Source organism: Salvelinus alpinus, chromosome 7 (assembly GCF_045679555.1).
Source record: "Salvelinus alpinus chromosome 7, SLU_Salpinus.1, whole genome shotgun sequence".
In the NCBI taxonomy this organism is placed as follows: Eukaryota; Metazoa; Chordata; class Actinopteri; order Salmoniformes; family Salmonidae; genus Salvelinus; species Salvelinus alpinus.
In genome coordinates this window covers 84,308,819-84,331,637 of record NC_092092.1, presented here as the reverse complement: position 1 = coordinate 84,331,637, position 22,819 = coordinate 84,308,819, and the positions used below count along the sequence as shown (strand labels likewise).

The window sequence follows — 22,819 nt, the reverse complement described above, 5'->3', positions numbered from 1 at the left end:
AACTAGTCCGTGTAGACCAATTTGGGTTTCCAATCTCCCCAAAAGATTGTGGTGATCGATGGTATCAAAGGCAGCACTAAGGTCCGAACACGGCAGTTAACCCACTGTTCCTAGACCGTCATTGTAAATGATAATTTGTTCTTCACTGACTTGCCTAGTTAAATAAAGGTAAAATATTATAGCCTGCCATTAAATCTAATTTCTACTTATTGTTTGGAAAACTAACCTACAACCATCCCTGACTCAACGATGACGTGTAGCCTTTATTAAACCCATTTCAAATGACATTCCCTTCCAGAAATGAGCCCAATAACATGTTGATGAAAAGCAATATATTTTATCAGGCAGGTGTGCTGTTTTAGCACATGGTCACCTGTAGCCTGATGCAGCATCGCGGCTACACGGCTGAAGCATGGTCACCTGTAGCCTGATGCAGCATCGCGGGTACACGGCTGAAGTGTGGTCACCTGTAGCCTGATGCAGCATCGCGGCTACACGGCTGAAGCATGGTCACCTGTAGCCTGATGCAGCATCGCGGCTACACGGCTGAAGCGTGGTCAGCTGTAGCCTGATGCAGCATCACGGGTACACGGCTGAAGCGTGGTCACCTGTAGCCTGATGCAGCATCGCGGCTACACGGCTGAAGCATGGTCACCTGTAGCCTGATGCAGCATCGCGGCTACACGGCTGAAGTGTGGTCACCTGTAGCCTGATGCAGCATCGCGGCTACACGGCTGAAGCGTGGTCACCTGTAGCCTGATGCAGCATCGCGGCTACACGGCTGAGGCGTGGGGTTGGCCCTCTGCATCGTTTACCCTGATGGGTGAATCATTAGCTAGATCAGACTAAATATGATATTGTTGCTTGTTTAATGTCCTAAAAAAATCCCTCTGGCATTAACAAAATCATGTGATTTTGGGGTATTTATAAATGGTGTAATTGTGTGAATTTTACAGTCAATATTGGCTTCCCGTTTTTATGCACTGAAATGGCCGCTGTGAATCTAGTGGTTACATTTTTTGTTGTCATGCCAGACACTCCGATTTGTAAAACGCTGCCAATTTTTAAAAAAAACGAACAAAAAGAAACCAATCATACAGCCCTGGAAAGCTGGGATCCTGCTCGTTTTCAATCAGTACCATTAGTTGCATGTAGACATTTTGCATAGTGACTGGGATTATTAGAACATACTTTTTTCACCCGACAGTTGATATTCAGCTGATTTAAATAAACTACACGGTTCAATTCTAAACAATTATATCGACTGCGGAATAGCATTACAATATTCATTTGTATTTTTTTCCTGGAGGCTATTTAACCAACAAGTGATTTGTGTAAACTAACAGCTCCATAGTGTAGGTCTATGTAAACCTTTCTTTGTTGATAATGACTTTGCTGTGTATAACCCCAATCCCACCTCCTCAGAGCAGCTGACCCCATAACATCACACGTAAACAACCCCCCCCCCCACCTCCTTAGAGCAGCTGACCCCATAACATCACACGTAAACAACCCCCCCCCCCACCTCCTTAGAGCAGCTGACCCCATAACATCACACGTAAACAACCCCCCCCCCACCTCCTTAGAGCAGCTGACCCCATAACATCACACGTAAACAACCCCCCCCCCACCTCCTCAGAGCAGCTCTGACCCCATAACATCACACGTAAACAACCCCCCCCCCACCTCCTCAGAGCAGCTGACCCCATAACATCACACGTAAACAACCCCCCCCCCCACCTCCTTAGAGCAGCTCTGACCCCATAACATCACACGTAAACAACCCCCCCCCCCACCTCCTTAGAGCAGCTCTGACCCCGTATCACATGTAACTATTTCAGAAGGATGAGAGAAGATATGAGAAGGTTACTACAGTATGAGCCCTCTAAGAGTACAGAGGCGATCCCACTCACTCAGTGGCTCAGATGAAAGGTATCGGTCTGTGAAGTTAAAGCTGATGGCTCAACAATAATATGCAATTATAAACTCAGCAAAAAAAGAAAAGTCCCTTTCTCAGGACCCTGTCTTTCAAAGATAGTTCGTAAAAATCCAAATATCTTCACAGATCTTCATTGTAAAAGGGTTTAAATACTGTTTCCCATGCTTGTTCAATGAACCATAAACAATTAATGAACGTGCATCTGTGGAACGGTCGTTAAGACACTAACAGCTTACAGACGGTAGGCAATTAAGGTCACAGTTATGAAAACTTAGGACAATAAAGAGGCCTTTCTACTGACTCTGAAAAACACCAAAAGAAAGATGCCCATGGTCCCTGCTCATCTGCGTGAACGTGCCTTAGGCATGCTGCAAGGAGGCATGAGGACTGCAGATGTGGCCAGGGAAATAAATTGCAATGTCCGTACTGTGAGACGCCTAAGACAGCGCTACAGGGAGACAGGAGGGACAGCTGATCGTCCTCGCAGTGACAGACCACGTGTAACAACACCTGCACAGGATCGGTACATACGCACATCACACCTGCGGGACAGGTACAAGATGGTAACATCAACTGCCCGAGTTACACCAGAAACACGTAATCCCTCCATCAGTGCTCAGACTGTCTGCAATAGGGTGAGAGGGACTGAGGGCTTGTAGGCCTGTTGTAAGGCAGTTCATTACCAGACATCGCCGTCAACTACATCGCCTATGGGCACAAACCCACCGTCGCTGGACCAGACAGGACTGGCAAAAAGTGCTCTTCGCTGACGAGTCACGGTTTTGTCTCACCAGGGGTGATGGTCGGATTCGCATTTATCGTCAAAGGAATGAGCGTTTCACCGAGGCTTGTACTCTGGAGCGGGATTGATTTGGAGGTGGAGGGTCTGCCATGGTCTGGGGCGGTGTGTCACAGCATCATCGGACTGAGCTTGTCATTGCAGGCAATCTGCAATGATGAGGGAAGACATCCTCCTCCCTCATGTGGTACCCTTCCTGCAGGCTCATCCTGACATGACCCTCCAGCATGACAATGCCACCAGTCATACTTCTGGTTCTGTGTGTGATTTCCTGCAAAACAGGAATGTCAGTGTTCTGCCATGGCCAGCGAAGAGCCCGGATCTCAATCCCACTGAGTACGTCTGGGACCTGTTGGATTGGAGGGTGAGGGCTAGGGCCATTCCCCCCCAGAAATGTCCGGGAACTTGCAGGCGCCTTGGTGGAAGAGTAGGGTAACATCTCACAGCAAGAACTGGCCAGTCTGGTGCAGTCCATGAGGAGGAGATGCACTGCAGGACTTAATGCAGCTGGTGGCCACACCAAATACTGACTTTTGATTTCGACCCCGCCTTTGTTCAGGGACACATTATTCAATTTCTGTTAGTCACATGTCTGTGAAACTTGTTTAATTTGTCTGTTGAATCTAATGTTCATACAAATATTTACTCATGTTAAGTTTGCTGAACATAAACACAGTTGACAGTGAGGGCATTTTATTTTTTTTGTTGCTGAGTTTATATTCATAGGCTCATCTGGCGCTGAAGTGACTCCTGTCCACTCTCCCTCGACAATCTGAAACCTCTTATGTTACCCTCATCTCAGTTGTTGTGATATAGCCTCTTTGTAACAGACTGTATTGGAAAATGACATTTAAACTTGGTCGTGGGATAGCTGTGTCAATACAGTATTGCTACCCTTAACAATGCTATGCAATTCCCTATTGAGTCTCTGCACTAGAAACAGTACTGTAAAAAATAAAAATAAATACATTCATGTTGTCGTGGTAACTATAGATCTGGATATAGGTGTTTTCTCCATCTCCTTAGCGATCATACTCCACTGATTTCAAAACTCGGAGTATATATATCTCCTTAGCGATCATACTCCACTGATTTCAAAACTCGGCCGTCCAGAAAGTGGAGAGCAACACGGATGCAGTTCTACTACGTGATATCTTTATTAAAAGTTAGAAAGAATTGCCACAATTATCACATACTGACCCGCTCATATTATAGACAGAAACCAATCAGAACTCATCTCTCGGGCATGTCCAGCCCACTTATTATCACAGCCAATCATGGCTAGCGGGAAGGTTGTTGACTTTTTCTGTGGCTAAACCAACTAGGCCCTTTAACAATTTTATTAGTATTTACAGATACAAGCTTACAAGTTTGTTAATATGTATTTCTTGAAACATGGCTTTAGCATAAATAGGCTGCTATTTATACTATGGTATGCAAGGCCTATATTGACATCTGTTGATGTAAAAAGTGCTTTATAAAACATTTGATTTCCATATGTGACTTGTTTCAGGAAACTAGGCGTATGTTGCGGGTCAGTACTTCACAGGAGAGGTGTTTGAACGTAAACATTTTTTTAGCTAGCTAGCTAACACTGAATTTGGTTTGTTAGCAACCTGCAGATTCAAGCAAGCCAGTAACGTCATGAGTTGGGATTATGGTTCATTGTTTACCTAGCTAGCTAGACACGTCTTCACGAAAAGACACCACTATGCAATTAAACAATTCACTGCGACAACTTATAAACTTAGTAAAAATTTTTACTAGCTATGTCTATCTACTCTGATTTCAGGTGCAGTGTGCCAGAGCGCAGAATAACTGTGTTGAATTTACTAACGCCCAACACCTGTTGAATATGGCCGGCGTCAGTAAACGTTTGCAAAAAAAAGCGTAAATTCTTGCCAGCAACGCAGTTGAAGTCGCTCTCTAACATATAAACATCCTATCCAGTTCTGCTAGGGCGAGAAAAATGGTCAGTGCCTTCAGAACAGTCTCATTTCATCGGGGCATGGACTTTACAAAAAAAGCTTAAAAACCGGTCTCCTCCGGGTCGCTGGGCGGGTCGGGAGCCCCGGGGTCGCTACGCGGTCGGGAGCCCCGGGGTCGCTGGGTGGGCGGGAGCCCTAAATGGCACCATATAAATAGTTCCACTGCTTTTTAAATGTGCATTCTTCCCCTCTAATCAGGGATTGGTTTAGACACCCAGGGGATGCAGTTATCAGGTAGAACAGCAGCAGTACTTGTGGCCCCCAGGGTAGGATGGGACACTTGCATAGCGAGGTGGGAACTCAACCCATCCACCACAGTAGCTGTTTTGTTGTCGTCTTCTCCATGTCAGTGCTCAGACAGATCTCTCTCGCGCAGATCTCTCTCGCGCCCCCCCCCCATTCCTCTGGGCCTCACACCACGATGGTATCCCAAATGGCAGCCTATTGCCTGAGTAGGGCACTACTTTTGACCAGAGGCCTATGTGCCCTGGTCCAAAGGAGTGCGCTACCTAGGGAGTAGGGTGCTATTTGGGATGTGGTCTAACTATATAGGTCTTGGTCTGTGAGGCTTCTGGGTCTTTGAAAAGACAGACAGTTTAGATGTCAAACTTCCCTGCAGGGTTAACAGAAGGTCTGTCCTCTCTCTCTCTCTCCTGCCCAACTCTATCCATCAGTCTCTCCTGTCTGACTCCATCTCGTCTTTCTCGCTCGCTCTGTTTTCTAACTCTCGCTCTGTTTTCTAACCCAACAGAAGCAGATCATCGTGGACCCCCTGGCGTTTAGTGAGGAGCGTTTCCGCCCGTCTCTGGAGGAGCGCTTGGAGAGCATCATCAGTGGCGCCGCCCTCATGGCCGACTCGTCCTGCACCCGTGATGACCGGCGCGAGCGCATCGTGGCCGAGTGCAACTCTGTCCGTCAGGCACTGCAGGACCTGCTGTCTGAGTATATGGGCAATGTAAGTCTCTTCTTCTCATCTCTCTCTGCTACTAACTCACTACATAGACAGGTAGGAGTCTCATCTCTCTCTCTCTGCTACTAACTCACTACATAGACAGGTAGGAGTCTCATCTCTCTCTCTCTGCTACTAACTCACTACATACAGGTAGGAGTCTCATCTCTCTCTCTCTGCTACTAACTCACTACATACAGGTAGGAGTCTCATCTCTCTCTCTCTGCTACTAACTCACTACATAGACAGGTAGGAGTCTCATCTCTCTCTCTCTGCTACTAACTCACTACATAGACAGGTAGGAGTCTCATCTCTCTCTCTGCTACTAACTCACTACATAGACAGGTAGGAGTCTCATCTCTCTCTCTCACTCTCTCGCTCTCTCTGCTACATAAACAGGTAGGAGTCTCATCTCTCTCTTGCTCTTCATTTTCTCTCTCTCTAGTCCTCTACCCATCTCTCTCCTTGAGGCAATGAACCAGTCATCACATTCACACACAGTTGCTCTGTCACCTCTCCATCTCTCAATTCAAGGGGCTTTATTGGCATGGGGAACATATGTTAACATTGCCAAAGCAAGTGAAGGAGATCATAAACAAACATTAAACTCACAAAAGTTCTAAAGGAAAAGACATGTCTATATACAGTGTTGTAACGATGTGCAAAAGGGAAAATAAATGAACATAAATATTGGTTGTATTTACAATGGTGTTTGTTCTTCACTGGTTGCCCTTGTGGCAACAGGTCACAAATCTTGCTGCAGTGATGGCACACTGTGGTATTTCACCCAGTAGATATGGGAGTTTATCAAAATTGGATTTGTTTTTTCGTTTTCTTTGGATCTGTGTAATGAAGGGATCTGTGTAGGGAAATACGTGTCTCTAATATGGTCATACATTGGGCAGGAGGTTAGGAAGTGCAGCTCAGTTTCCACCTCATGTTGTTGGCAGTGTGCACATAGCCTGTCCTCTCTTGATAGCCAGGTCTGCCTACGGCGGCCTTTCTCAATAGCAAGGCTATGCTCACTGAGTCTGTACATAGTCAAAGCTTTCCTTAAGTTTGGGTCAATCACAGTGGTCAGGTATTCTGCCACTGTGTACTCTCTGTTTAGGGCCAAATAGCATTCTAGTTTGCTCTGTTTCTTAGTTAATTCTTTCCAATATGTCAAGTAATTATCTTTTTGTTTTCTCATGATTTGGTTGGGTCAAATTGTGTTGCTGTCCTGGGGCTCTGTGGGGTCTGTTTGTGTTTGTGAACAGAGCCCCAGGACCGGCTTGCTTAGGGGACTCGTCTCTAAGTTCATCTCTCTGTAGGTGATGGCTTTGTTATGGAAGGTTTGGGAATCGCTTCCTTTTAGGTTGTAGAATTTTTTATTTTTCATTTTACCTTTATTTAACTAGGCAAGTCAGTTAAGAACAAAGTCTTATTTTCAATGACGGCCTAGGAACATTGGGTTAACTGCCTGTTCAGGGGCAGAACGACAGATTTGTACCTTGTCAGCTCGGGGATTTGAACTTGCAACCTTTCGGTGACTAGTCCAACGCTCTAACCACTAGGCTACCCTGCCGCCCCAAAGTCTCTCTTTCTGGATTTGATCATTAGCGGGTTATCAGCCTAATTCTGCTCTGCATTATCTGGTGTTTTACATTGTAAACCGTCATGGTCAAAACATGCTGCACCTGATCGACAGGTGAGGATGAAAAACCATGGAATCAGAATCAGTTCTCAGCCATCTCCACCAGCATTCTGGAACACCACCTTCCAGAACCCTTAGAGATTACCAGACAGTCCTTTCTCAACTCTTCTACCCCTTAACCTTTAACTTAAGCAAAACACGCAAGTCAGCATGAATGCACTAAACAATGTTGATATCAGAGACCATGTTCTTGTCTAAGCAACCAATAAATTAACCCAATCTAGGCTAGGACTAAAATGGTGGATTTATCATTCTGGGAGAATAATGGGGTCTATTGAATGATTAATAGATTTCAGGAGGCCAATTTATTGTGAGACCAAGACATTCTTGTTCGCTAATCGCTTGATAAATGCTTCTACATGTTTGTATAGGAAAAAGAGGAAATGTGTCCGTGTCTGTGTGACGCTGGCCTGGGATGGGGGAGGAGACCCGGGTTAGAGGGGGATGTGAGGAGTCCTGATCACACGACTGAACAGTAGTCTAGGTGGGACAGAGAAGTCTGTCCATAATAAAGCGCTGCTCTGCCTTAACTAGGACCTGCCTTGTTAAGGCAGAGCAGCGCTTTATTATGGACAGACTTCTCCCGGTCTTAGCTACTGTTGAGTCAACATGTTTTGACCCTGACAGTTTACACTCTAGGGTTATTCCAAGCAGTTTAGTCACCTCAACTTGCTCAATTACCACATTATTCAGATTTAGTTGAGGTTTAGTGAATGATTTGTCCTAGTTTTTTTTTCTTCTTTTATATATATCTAGGACTGACGTATTCCTTTCCACCCATTCTGAAACTAACTGCAGCTCTTTAAGTGCCGCAATCATTTCAGTCGCAGTAGTAGCTGACATGTTTAGTGCTGAGTTATTTACTCAAAGCCAGTGGCATGTCATTAGTAAAGATTTTTTTTTAAAGTAATGGGCCCTAGACAGCTGCCCTGGGGAATCCCTGATTCTACCTCGATTATGTTGGAGATGCTTCCATTAGAACAAAGCCATAAAGTGTATAGCCGTAACACACGTTTCCCCCCTGCAGCAGACTGTGATTGATATTGTCCAAAGCTGCACTGAAGTCAAGCAAAAAAGCATGGTCTAGACCAGAATATGTGAGCTGAGTTGAGTGGTCGGAAATCATGGAACGGAAATCATGGAACGGAAATCATGGAACGGAAATCATGGAACGGAAATCATGGAACGGGAATCATGGAACGGGAATCATGGAACGGGAATCATGGAACCAACTTTAGTGACTACTTGGACCTACCATTTTAGTTTTGAAGATATTAAATGAAAAGTATTTTAATGAACAACATGAAAAGGTGACTAAGAAGTGGTCATCATTTGACATAGACTACATGTTGTTTTCAATAGCAAATAAACACTCCAAATAGGTCAGGAGTCCGACAGGTAGCCTAAGAAGGATCAATAATTATTATATATATTTTTTTTGGAGGGGGGTGTTCATTATAAATCTGTTTCAATGCTATAGCCTACAAAGAGATGCATTGTGACGCATTTGGGAGTGCATTACACTAGGCTGGCAGGAAAATAAGTGCTCAGCATTTTAAACATTTCGTTGTATTATTTCATTAGTCTATGAATTGAGTATGTAAGCTTTGACTTAGAATTAAATTTAAACAAAATGCCTTAGGTTTGAATTCACTTTTAGAAACACAAGTTTTTTGCCGTAGTCTATGGCTTCAGGCTCATGTGACGGTGTCTGGAGAGCAGGCCAGCAGCGGAGACTGCCCTCTCGGCATGGTGTCTGGAGAGCAGGCCAGCAGGGGAGACTGCCCTCTCGGCATGGTGTCTGGAGAGCAGGCCAGCAGAGGAGACTGCCCTCCCGGCATGGTGTCTGGAGAGCAGGCCAGCAGGGGAGACTACCCTCCCGGCATGGTGTCTGGAGAGCAGGCCAGCAGCGGAGACTGCCCTCTCGGCATGGTGTCTGGAGAGCAGGCCAGCAGAGGAGACTGCCCTCTCGGCATGGTGTCTGGAGAGCAGGCCAGCAGCGGAGACTGCCCTCTCGGCATGGTGTCTGGAGAGCAGGCCAGCAGGGGAGACTGCCCTCTCGGCATGGTGTCTGGAGAGCAGGCCAGCAGCGGAGACTGCCCTCTCGGCATGGTGTCTGGAGAGCAGGCCAGCAGGGGAGACTGCCCTCTCGGCATGGTGTCTGGAGAGCAGGCCAGCAGGGGAGACTGCCCTCTCGGCATGGTGTCTGGAGAGCAGGCCTCTCGGCATGGTGTCTGGAGAGCAGGCCAGCAGGGGAGACTGCCCTCCCGGCATGGTGTCTGGAGAGCAGGCCAGCAGCGGAGACTGCCCTCCCGGCATGGTGTCTGGAGAGCAGGCCAGCAGGGGAGACTGCCCTCTCGGCATGGTGTCTGGAGAGCAGGCCAGCAGGGGAGACTGCCCTCTCGGCATGGTGTCTGGAGAGCAGGCCAGCAGGGGAGACTGCCCTCTCGGCATGGTGTCTGGAGAGCAGGCCTCTCGGCATGGTGTCTGGAGAGCAGGCCAGCAGGGGAGACTGCCCTCCCGGCATGGTGTCTGGAGAGCAGGCCAGCAGCGGAGACTGCCCTCCCGGCATGGTGTCTGGAGAGCAGGCCAGCAGGGGAGACTGCCCTCTCGGCATGGTGTCTGGAGAGCAGGCCAGCAGGGGAGACTGCCCTCTCGGCATGGTGTCTGGAGAGCAGGCCTCTCGGCATGGTGTCTGGAGAGCAGGCCAGCAGGGGAGACTGCCCTCTCGGCATGGTGTCTGGAGAACAGGCCAGCAGCGGAGACTGCCCTCCCGGCATGGTGTCTGGAGAGCAGGCCAGCAGGGGAGACTGCCCTCCCGGCATGGTGTCTGGGGAGCAGGCCAGCAGGGGAGACTGCCCTCTCGGCATGGTGTCTGGCGAGCAGGGGAGACTGCCCTCTCGGCATGGTGTCTGGCGAGCAGGGGAGACTGCCCTCTCGGCATGGTGTCTGGAGAGCAGGCCAGCAGGGGAGACTGCCCTCCCGGCATGGTGTCTGGAGAGCAGGCCAGCAGCGGAGACTGCCCTCTCGGCATGGTGTCTGGAGAGCAGGCCAGCAGAGGAGACTGCCCTCTCGGCATGGTGTCTGGAGAGCAGGCCAGCAGCGGAGACTGCCCTCTCGGCATGGTGTCTGGAGAGCAGGCCAGCAGGGGAGACTGCCCTCTCGGCATGGTGTCTGGAGAGCAGGCCAGCAGCGGAGACTGCCCTCTCGGCATGGTGTCTGGAGAGCAGGCCAGCAGGGGAGACTGCCCTCCCGGCATGGTGTCTGGAGAGCAGGCCAGCAGCGGAGACTGCCCTCCCGGCATGGTGTCTGGAGAGCAGGCCAGCAGCGGAGACTGCCCTCTCGGCATGGTGTCTGGAGAGCAGGCCAGCAGGGGAGACTGCCCTCTCGGCATGGTGTCTGGAGAGCAGGCCTCTCGGCATGGTGTCTGGAGAGCAGGCCAGCAGGGGAGACTGCCCTCTCGGCATGGTGTCTGGAGAACAGGCCAGCAGCGGAGACTGCCCTCCCGGCATGGTGTCTGGAGAGCAGGCCAGCAGGGGAGACTGCCCTCCCGGCATGGTGTCTGGGGAGCAGGCCAGCAGGGGAGACTGCCCTCTCGGCATGGTGTCTGGCGAGCAGGGGAGACTGCCCTCTCGGCATGGTGTCTGGAGAGCAGGCCAGCAGGGGAGACTGCCCTCTCGGCATGGTGTCTGGAGAGCCACTGGGGATGCTAAACACCCTTCGGGCCAATTTTGCCAGGCAGGGATGCAGAGTTTATTATTAATTTTAAATTTATAAGTACGCCTTAAGGTTTTTGTCAAAATAATCATATCAAAACGTTAAACTCCTTGAGTTAATGTAAGGCCTATTGGAACCAGATCAATGGTATCCTATAGATGACACAGCTAGCTACTCACCTCGTTTCTTTTTGTTAGCATGTGCACATAGTACATCATGCTTTCAGGGTCCGTGTCTTTTCAGAATCCACAATGATTTTTAGTTGTTAGTTGTGAACACTACATCACCACACCCAGTCTTTGTCCTCATTTTTATAAATCACCTTGATTTAGCAGCTGTATATTTGATCAGTTTCTTTATGAAAATATGTAGTGAGCTCCATGACAGTAGCTAAAGCAAGGGGCTATTAGACTACAAGTAGACTACAAATGCATGCTGGGCCGGGCATGCCCTGAGCTTGTAAAGTGAGCGCTACAGAAGCGACATTGACTCTCCAGCCTTTAGGAAACTTGCTCTGCGCTCCAGTCAAGTTGGGGACGCTCCACTCTTCGCTTCGCTCTGCTCTTCTCTTCGCTCCGCTCTTCGCTCCACTCTTCGCTCCACTCTTCACTCCACTCTCCGCTCCAGCTTCGCTCTTCGCTCTTCGCTCCGCTCCAGCTCCCCAGCTCCGCTCCAGCTCCGCTCACATACTCTGATCTAGACTTTTTATGTCACTGCGAGTCTCTAAATTGTAATGCACAGAGAACCTTTTCCTGATTTCCAACAGTTTGCTGTCTGGAGAAAGTTCAGCCTTATCAGGAGTGATGTTACCCTAGCCTCTGATGTCCCCATGTAATCCGGGTAGGATCTCTCTCTCTCTCTCTCTGCTAATCCTTTTTAAATGCAGCTGTAGTGTATTTCCATAATGAGAAGGTAGAAAGTTGTCTGGTTGGCTGGCTGCTGTAGCTACACTCCCAGCTCCCTGAGGGAACAACTAAAGAACGGTAAAGACTGACTGATGTGGCAGAGAGACTTTGATCACTCGATATGAGCCGTTCACAAGTCAAACGCTAGTTACCCGGGTCATCAAAGTCTCCACCGTGACCTTCGGAAGCCTTGTAATCGAGTGGGCATCCTAGTTACCGAGCAACAAATCACCGCTACGTCACCCTCAAATGGTCCGAATATATATCAAGAAATCACTTTTTTTTTTAAAGTTTAATCTTGTGGTCTTAGTTGTGTGGTGTTTTTTTTTTATTATTAAAAAATGAATTTTAAATTTTTATTTTTACATCTCGATCTACATCTATCTTGTATTTTTGAAGTTTGATCATGTTCACGAAAACAATAACTTGCTAGCTGAGGCTGAGCCAGTCACTTCATATGAAACGTTAGAGAAGCTAACAAACCAACCAGCGGGTGCAACACTTAGTACAAAGCTCCTTCCGTAAGCTAGCTACTTAGCTAGCTACTGTAGAAACATTATTTTATCCCAATAAAACATTATTTTATCCCAATGAACAAGTTTTTAATGGAGCAGCTTACAGCCTGCCCTGTCCCGAGTCGGTACATTATCGAGTCTGCTGCTGCGTGTTTAGCTGACCCAACGTTACAACGTAGTGATTGGTGCTTTGGAAGCCTACTGAAATCCGGACTGACTGACAACTCTATCAACGGGCGGTCAAACTAGCCTAACGTGACAAGCTACATGATGTATTTCAGTGCCGTGTCCAACATCCTTAGGTAACGCTAGCCACAATGTCATCCCTGTGTTTGTCAGTGACGCTAGCTAGCAGGCTACACCAAGCTACAACCAGCTGACTGAAATCACTGGCGACCGATATACACTGAGTATTAAGAACATGACATAGGATGACACTGACCAGGTGAATCCAGGTGAAAGATATGATCCCTTATTGATGTCACTTGTTAAATCCACATCAATCAATGTAGATGAAGGGGAGGAGACAGGTTAACAATATATATTTTTATTCCTTAAAACATTCCTTAACACCGTTCAGAAGGTTGAATGGGCAAGACAAAAGATTGAAGTGCCTTTTGAATGAGGTATGGTGTTCCTAATGTTTAGTGTACTCTGTGTACTTGCACATATTTATTGCAGGAGTAGTCGTTTTTTTTTACGACTTTATCACTGTCTATTGCTTCATAACGAGCGTTTCAGGCGATAAGACTTATTGCGGGGGAGACGAGGTACGCAAATGGATTTAGAATTTGGGAATATTGACAAGTAGCAGTTGGGATGTTGAGTGTGCCTAGTGTCAATATAAATTTAGGCTAAAACACTTGCAGGCTTGAGTGATCACTATCGAACACAACAGCAAGTGGCCACTCGATAAAGGGCTTAAAGACTACACAGCCACTGTGAAATCACTGTGAAGAGCCCTTTAGGGGCCAAGTGTATGGTTTGAGATTCAGGCTATGTCTGTCAACCGCTCATGCTCTGACACACTCTCTTAATCTGTTCTCTTTCCCTTTCTTTCTCTCCCCTCTCCTTCTCTCCTCCTCCTCCTCGCTCTCTCCCCTCCTCCTTGCTCTCTCCCCTCCTCCTTGCTCTCTCCCCTCCTCCTCCTCGCTCTCTCCCCTCCTCCTCCTCGCTCTCTCCCCTCCTCCTCCTCGCTCTCTCCCCTCCTCCTCCTCGCTCTCTCCCCTCCTCCTCCTCGCTCTCTCCCCTCCTCCCTGTAATTGAACAGTGGAATAGATGTTTTTGTCCTATGCTACAATAATGTCTTATTTCTTACCGTCAGGCAGAGGTTGTATTGCTACAATAATGTCTTATTTCTTACCGTCAGGCAGAGGTTGTATTGCTACAATAATGTCTTATTTCATATCGGCTATCTACCATCTTTGTTCCATTTTTCTGGTGTTTGTTGCTGCTCGGGCTTTGGACGGTTTAACACCTGAACCGTTTTGGGTCAGATGTTAAATAAGCATGTTTGGGATGCTCTGGATCACCGTGTACAACAGCGTGTTCCAGTTGGCGCCCATATCCAAATGGTGGTCACACCAGTTACTGACTGGTTTTCTAATTCATGCCCCTACTTTTTTTTGTTTTTTGACCATGTCTTTGACCTACAGATGCGTATCTGTATTCCCAGTCATGTGAAATCCATAGATTAGGGCCTAATGAATTTATTTCAATTGACTGATTTCCTCATATGAAATGTAATTCAGTAAAAATCTTAAACATTTTTGAATATTACGTTTACATTTTTGTTCAGTCTATGTATGTATGTGTCAATTTTTTTTCTACATTTGTCTGGTTTTAGTTGTTTGTTTACACCAAGAGCGTTTTTCCCAACCCAACAATTTATTGAAACATTTTTCCACTGTTTGGACTGTTTGGACTAAGGCGACCCGAGAGAGAAAATAAACTCAATGGCAGAAAAATCCTTGTTTTTACGAAAAGGCCTTTGATAACAGTCCTCCTTTCGCTGTTACAAATGACGTTGGATTTCTAGTGTCTTCTCTCCTCACTGCTCCAACCAGACTGTCACGTCTTCTCCTCTCCTCACTGCTCCAACCAGACTGTCACGTCTTCTCCTCTCCTCTTACTGCTCCAACCAGACTGTCACGTCTTCTCCTCTCCTCTCACTGCTCCAACCAGACTGTCACGTCTTCTCCTCTCCTCTCACTGCTCCAACCAGACTGTCACGTCTCCTCCTCTCCTTTCACTGCTCCAACCAGACTGTCACGTCTTCTCCTCTCCTTTCACTGCTCCAACCAGACTGTCACGTCTTCTCCTCTCCTCTCACTGCTCCAACCAGACTGTCACGTCTTCTCCTCTCCTCTCACTGCTCCAACCAGACTGTCACGTCTTCTCCTCTCCTTTCACTGCTCCAACCAGACTGTCACGTCTTCTCCTCTCCTCACTGCTCCAACCAGACTGTCACGTCTTCTCCTCTCCTCACTGCTCCAACCAGACTGTCACGTCTTCTCCTCTCCTCACTGCTCCAACCAGACTGTCACGTCTTCTCCTCTCCTCACTGCTCCAACCAGACTGTCACGTCTTCTCCTCTCCTTTCACTGCTCCAACCAGACTGTCACGTCTTCTCCTCTCCTCACTGCTCCAACCAGACTGTCACGTCTTCTCCTCTCCTCTCACTGCTCCAACCAGACTGTCACGTCTCCTCCTCTCCTCACTGCTCCAACCAGACTGTCACGTCTCCTCCTCTCCTCACTGCTCCAATCTCACCCCCAGTTAGATATATTATATTTTGTTTTCATGGTCGCCTTTACACTTGCTGCAGTCACTGTGTAGTGTAGCCTGATGTTTGGCTGGAGTCTACGTCACTCAGCCCTGGGTCTGGCTCTGCATCCACAGTTAGCCACCGTCCTCCTACGGGTCTGGCTCTGTAGCCATCCAGACAGTTGGCCACCGTCCTCCTACGGGTCTGGCTCTGTAGCCATCCAGACAGTTGGCCACCGTCCTCCTACGGGTCTGGCTCTGTAGCCATCCAGACAGTTGGCCACCGTCCTCCTACGGGTCTGGCTCTGTAGCCATCCAGACAGTTGGCCACCGTCCTCCTACGGGTCTGGCTCTGTAGCCATCCAGACAGTTGGCCACCGTCCTCCTACGGGTCTCCTCTTCCTTAGTGCTAGCTACTGTCACCGGATCACCATTCAACTGATACCATATCAAGACAGAAATATACGATGGATAAAGATGACCACAACGGTAGCAAAAGAACTCAATATAAGGTCAATGGGCTCAATAGATATTACCCTTCACCAGGCTTGAATGATTGAATCAATGTGAGCTGCGTGATGTGTGATAGCTACGTATTACCTTTTTTTTTAAAGTGGTGCTCCTGAATTGTCCTTGTGTCTGTAATGGGAGGAGGGAATTGGCCCCGGCCGGAGCTCAGCCTATCACTTACTGACCGTCTCTCACCAGGGAGGATGGAACGAGCCTAAGGGGTTCCCCTCTTCATAATCTGTCCTTCAGTCTCATCTTGTGCCCTTCTCCCTGTCCATCCTTCATGACCGTGGCTGAGTCCTACACGGCACCCTATTCCCTTCATAGTGGACGACTGTTGACTATAGCCTGTATGGGAGTAGGGTGCTATTTGGGACACAGCCTATGATCGCTTGGTACATGCTAATCTGATTGTACAGTGGTAATTACCTGTTCTGTGGTGCTGCTCAGATTGTGTTCTACTTGTATCCTGAATGAATGAATGATACCAAACCATATGTCACTTAAAGGTGTCTTGTCGACATTCCTTCTCTATACAGACATGTCCTTTCCCCGTCTCCCTACGTCTCAGTCACCGTATTGCTCAGGCAGCGATGCAGGGCTCTGACACATTATTTCAGGGCCATAGTCATCCAAAGCAACGTCTCAGGCTCCTTTTCGAAACAACTTTTCCCCTCCACTGGGCCTTCCTCCCCGCTCTGTCCCCCTGCACGTCTCTGTGGAACACACGTCTTTAGAATATTGAGGCCATCATCGTTGCGATGGAGAGCAGATCTGACGGGATTGGCTGCTCAGCTGGTCTGATAAAGGAAACAGACCAGCGAGGACGAGCAGTGACATACAGTGCATTTGGAAAGTATTCAGACCCCTTGACTTGTTCCACATTTTGTTACAATTTAAAATTAGGCTGTAATGTATTAAATAACATTTCCTCATCAATCTACACAATATTCCCCATAATCACAGTGAAAACACGTTTTCAGAAATGTTTGTATTAAAAAAAAAAAATACTGTATTTACGTAAGTATTCAGACCCTTTGCTATGCGACTCAAAATTGAGCTCAGGTGCATCCGGTTTACATTGATCATCCTTGAGATGTTTCTACAACTTGATTGGAGTCCACCTGTAGTACATTACATTGATTGGACATGATTTGGAAAGGCACACACCTGTCTATATAAGGTCCCACAGTTGACAGTGATTGTCAGAGCAAAAACCAAGCCAGGAATTTCCGTAGAGCTCCGAGACAGGATCGTGTCGAGGCACAGATCTGGGGAAGGGTACAAAAACAATTCTGCATCATTGATGGTCCCCAAGAACACAGTGGCCTCCATCATTCTTAAATGGAAGAAGTTTGGAACCACCAAGACTCTTCCTAGAGCTGGCCAAACTGAGCAATCGGGGGAGGAGGGCCTTGGTCAGGGAGGTGACCAAGAACCTGATGGTCACTCAGACAGAGCTCTAGAGTTCCTCTGTGGAGATGGTAGAACCTTCCAGAAGGACAACCATCTCTACAGCACTCCACCAATCAGGCCTTTATGGTAGAGTGGCCAGATGGAAGCCACTCCTCAGCAAAAGGCACATGACAGCCCGCTTGGAGTTTGCCAAAAGGCACCTAAAGGACACTCAGACCATGAGAAACAAGATTCTCTGGTCTGATGAAACTAAGATTTAACTTTTTGGCCTGAATGCCAAGTGTCACATCTGGAGGAAACCTGGCACCATCCCTACCGTGGAGCATAGTGGTGGCAGCATCATGCTGTGGGGATGTTTTTCAGCGGAAGAGACTGGGTGACTAGTCAGGATCGAGGGAAAGATTAACTGAGCAAAGTACAGAGATCCTTAATAAAAACCTGTTCAGGACCTCAGCCTGGGGCGAAGGTTAACCTTACAACAGTACAACGACCCTAAGAGCACCGCCAACACAGGAGTGACTTCGGGACGAGTCTCTCTATGTCCTTCAGTGGCCCAGCCAGAACCCGGACTTGAACCTGAGCAAACATCTCTTGAGAGATCTGAAACTAGCTGTGCAGCGACACTCCCCATCCAACCTGACGGAGCTTGAGAGGATCTGCAGAGAAGAATTGGAGAAAGTCCCCAATGTAGCGTCATACCCAAGAAAACTTGAGGATGTAATTGCTGACAAAATTGCTTCAACAAAGTCCTTAGTAAAGATTCTGAATACTTATGTAAATGTGATATTTCCATATTTATTTATTTTTTTGACATTTACTAAAATGTCTAAATGTGTTTTTTTTGCTTTGTCATTATGGATATTGTGTGTGGATTGATGTGGGGGGGGAATGATTTAATCCATTTTAGAGTAAGACTTTCTCCACATTTTGTTATATTACAGCCTTATTCTAAGATGTATTAAATAGTCCCCGCCCCCACATCAATCTAAACACAATACCCAATAATGACATCACAATACTCCATAATGACATCACAATACCCCATAATGACAAAGCAAAAACAAGTTCAGACATTTTAGCAAACGTATAAAAAAACGGATACTTTCCGAATTCACTGTGTTCTCCTCTCACTGGGGGGGGGGTCTAGCCTGTTAGGAGAGACAGATACGCTGCCATTTTAAAGCATGGAACTGGAGGCCGTCATCACAGCTGAGGCTGGTTGGCTGGACTTACATCCACTACTTTTCTTTCCCACTTTCCCTCCCTCCCTCATTCATCCCTCCCTCCCTCTAGCTCACACCCACTCCCCTGTCCTCCCACTACCCCCTCATACCCTCTCCCACCCACTCCTTTGTCCTCCCACTACTCATACCCTCTCCCACCCATTCCCTTGTCCTCCCACTGCCCCCTCATACTCTTTCCCCCTCCCCTCTGTTCCTCCCTTCTTCCCCCTCCCCTCTCTGTTCCCTCTCCTCCCTCCCCTCTCTATTCCCTCTTCCCTTCATCTCATCTGACTGATTTTGGGTTGAGGACATGTGTGCCCAGTTAACCAGAATAAAACAGCTCTTTTTTTCCCTTCTTTTTTTATAAATGACACTCTAGCTCTCTTTTATTCTCATTCTGCGTCTCTGTGCTACGGATGGCTGCATCTCAAATTCCCAGTCTGCCTCCAGTTCCAAATGGTACCCGATTCCAAATATAGTGTACTACTTTTGACCAGGGCCCTAATGTGTAGAGCTGCGATGATAAAATGATCAACACGACCATATCACTTATCACAGGCTTTTAGTTAACGTTCATTATGATAAGTAGCCTACACTAGAGAATTGTCAAGTTGATTTGCTAATTGATGTGATTAGTGGGACAAATGTTGGCTGTAACCATCAAACAAGTAGTAGTAAAAAACAAAACAAAAAAGTTGCACATTTTGTTGTGATCTCAACATTCCATTTATTTATTTTGTCATCAATTCAGGCAATTTAGCTGAAGCCTTATGGCTCTGGTCAATAGTAGTGGGGGAATAGGGTGCCATTTGGGGCGGGGAATAAGGCTGATGGCACCAATGAGCTTCTGGTTTCTGTAGGGGAGCCGGCTGGTTGGTTCTTTCTTCAATGAGCCTCTCACACACCTAGGGAATAGGAGGCAGTATAGTATCTGCATATCAAACCCTATTCCCTATACAGTGCAGTTACTTTTGACCAGAGCTCTGTAGTGCGCTATGAAGGAATTAGTTTGCCATTTGGGGTACAGGCTTAATCTCCTGATACTGGATCACCGTTCAACTGTGTCCCAGTCAGCCCAGCTAGTCGTAGGGAGAGCTTCCTTCTGTTACACTAACACACCAAGTCAAGGCTTAATCATTCCATATTGTCGTGACAGTTTCACATGGAAACATGTTGACCCTAACCGCTCCTGCCACATGGATTTAATATGCCCCTCAAAACACCATGTCTCTCTCTCTCTCTCACACACACACACACACCATGTCTCTCTCTCTCACACACACACACACCATGTCTCTCTCTCTCACACACACACACACACACTCAAACCTGCTGCGCCATCCATGAGGGATGTGTGGACAGACACAGGGCTGATGCTGAGATGGTCTGACATATTAAGTGACTGACATTTACATGCCTTCAACTCAGTCATACATTATCAGGAACAGTCTGCGTAGAAAATATCTTTGTCTGCACCCGTAACCTCGTCAGGGAAGTTGTAGATGAGGAGGAAGAATCTCTTTTACTTACCTGTTCGTTTTCTTTTCTTATTTTTCTCTATTTTCTTCTGTTTTCCTTCCCTCCACTTTATTAAATCTCTGTTCTCTGCTCTCCCACTGTGCCCACTCTCTCCCCCCTCTCCCTCTCTTTATTCCTTGCTGTCTCTCCTGCTCTTCTCCCTCTTTCCCTCTCTACCCTAGGGCGTCTACAGTGACTGATGCACACTACTGTTTTATCCATGTTGCTCTCTTGTCACGTACTCAGTCTCTCACTAGGACCACATGTTAGTTGGGGATGAATAATAACACACATGATCCCTCACTGATCCCTCGCTCGGTCGCCACAGTCATCCAATCCAAAGCAATGACTCGGGCTCCTTTTCAAAACAATTTTTCCCCTCCACTGGGCCTTCCTCCCCGCTCCGTCCCCTGCACGTCTCTGTGGAACACATGTCTTTAGAATATTGAGGCCGTCATTGCGATGGAGAGCAGATCTGACGGGATTGGCTGCTCAGCTGGTCTGATAGAGAAAGGAATCAGACCGATGAGTACAAGCAGGGACGTGTGTGTGTCTCTACCTCTTACTGGTGGGGGGGGGGGGGGGGCTAGCCTGATTGTAGAGAGGGGGAGAGAGTGGTCTAGTCTGTTAACAGAGACAGACAAGCTGCCATTAAAGCATGGAACTTGAGTCAGTCATCATGGCTGGACTTCTATCAGTACTTATTTTTCTCTCGCCCGTCCTCTCGGTCGCCCGCGCTCTAAATCTCCAATTGAATTTTTTGGGACGACCTGACAAAATATGAGTTATAGAGCTGTCAAGTCTACCAAGAGGCATATCTGTTTTTATATGTGCTGTTGCTATGCGTCCCGTTTTTTAAGTCTAGTTTTTTTGGGGGACGAAATACAATATTTTTTGGGATGTGAAAAATGTATTTAGATGGTACAATGATTCTCTACACTATACATGCTTGCTTTGTCACAAACTGAAATTAGGCAAACTATATTTTTTAATTTTAGCAACCAGGAAATGGTGTTCCTTGGAAAGAGCTAAAGAGACATTTTTTGTTTTGTTTTGGTTCCCACATTGCCCAGGGCACTAGGCTGTATTCTAAGATGCGGAATCCATCTGAGCTGTGACTGTCAGCTTGTAAGTCTGCTGGGACTTTTATCCAGAAACAAACCCATCACTATTTCAGCTCTCACCAAGTTGTTCTCTAGTCACAAGGATCGGCGGCTGTAAATCTAAATTAGAAGTCTTGGTGGGCCGTGGATGAAACACTACAAACTGGGGATATGGTGGAATATCTGAATCTATTGCCGTTCCATTTGGTTCATATGTAAGCCTTGGTCTACGTTGGGGAGCGAGGGGTTTAACCGGCGTCATGCCAAACAAGGTGAACGCCGGTTACATTTATCTAGTTGTAATCTCATCTAAATTTAAAACAGATTACGGGCACACAATGCATCAAGGGATAGATTTAGCGTCCCCGATGCTTTGTGTATATTTACGGCCGACACTATAAACCAGGGAGCTGTCACTAACAGGAAGTCGGACCTCCTTCCGCCAGATCTGCTCCTTGGATCTCTCCCCGTTGAAGTCCAGACCTTTTTTTGATTGGCTGAGTGGGCAGGTAGATGAGATATGGTTTCCCCCTTAACCTAGCCTGTATAATTACCACGGTAAAGGTTCTGCTCATCATGAGTAATGCTCAACCCCCCCCCCCCCCGTCTCCCTCTATTCCTTTCAGTTCTCTCCACGCCAAAGATAAAGCAACGTACACCAGAGAGTCCTTCAATACCTTTAGGACCCTTATAGCTTCTACCCGCTTCAGCACAATAGTCACTCTGTAATTGTGCGTGGTGTGAAAGCATTACATTGAACTATACACACATTTTGTGTGTGTTTTAGTAAGTGTGTAGCCTAAGTTTATAACATTGTACTGGGCTCACCTTTTTTTTGTCTGGCTCATGGCATCAATATTTAATTGTGTTGTATAACATGCTAACAGGCTCTGATCTCCTCACTGTGGCTGCATGTCTATTTTACGCTCCACAGCGTCACGGACAGGTCTTTTGGATCTCGAATAGTTCCCTGTGTGTTGATGCTAGGACACTTAACTGTATCTTGTAGAGACTGCGACTCCAAACCCTTCTTTCCCGCCGTTATAACTTTTGTGTGAAAGCAGCCCTTTTCTATACCAGAGGAGCCGGACAACTTCATGACATTTTTTTGTTTTTGTTGTCTAAAAACCCTTGTGAACTACAAACTAATTTCCACCAATATGGAAATGGGAGACTCACGAACACGACAGTGTCGGTTCTTTGGCTCGACGACATCCACGCGCTTTACGGACACCGTCATGGACGTCTTGAGGACTGAACTGTTGTCACCAATAACGAACAAGAAGGTGTCTGCTAATCTGCTCTATGACCTATATAAGCTTCAGGGGGGGAGTCTGGCGGTAACCCAGGACCGGGCTGTAACTGGGTGGGGGCTGTACAAATTGCAAAAAGTGAAAAAAGAAGTCCTCCGCCGATGGACCTCGTCTCCTTGAATGGGATGGATGGGAGGCGAGGATGAGGATGGATTGATGAATGGGAGGGGTTGGAGGGAATCTGACTAGTGAACCCAGTGGAGAGGGTGAAAGAGATCCCAGAGTGATTTGTTCTATTTGACATACAAGGCCAGTCTGGAGATGGAGCGTCTCCTGGGCTTTAAAGACGTACTGTTGCTTCTCTGTCTGCCTACCACATGGTTCCCTATTCCCTATGTCGTACACTACTATTGACCAGGGCCCATAGGGCTCTGTCTGCCTACCACATGGTTCCCTGTTCCCTATGTCGTACACTACTATTGACCAGGGCTCTGTCTGCCTACAACATCGCTCCCTGTTCCC

At 47.3% G+C, this 22,819-nt stretch overlaps 1 protein-coding gene across 2 annotated transcripts in view; it reads left to right on the top strand.

Annotated features, from left to right (window-relative positions):
* Positions 1 to 22,819, top strand: part of LOC139581791 (catenin alpha-1-like) — a 246,011-nt gene that overhangs the window by 50,222 nt on the left and 172,970 nt on the right. For both annotated transcript variants that reach the window (XM_071411967.1, XM_071411966.1), the window contains exon 8: positions 5,478 to 5,681. In XM_071411967.1, the coding sequence (XP_071268068.1) occupies positions 5,478 to 5,681 (204 nt within the window). The remainder of the gene's footprint in view (positions 1 to 5,477; positions 5,682 to 22,819) is intronic.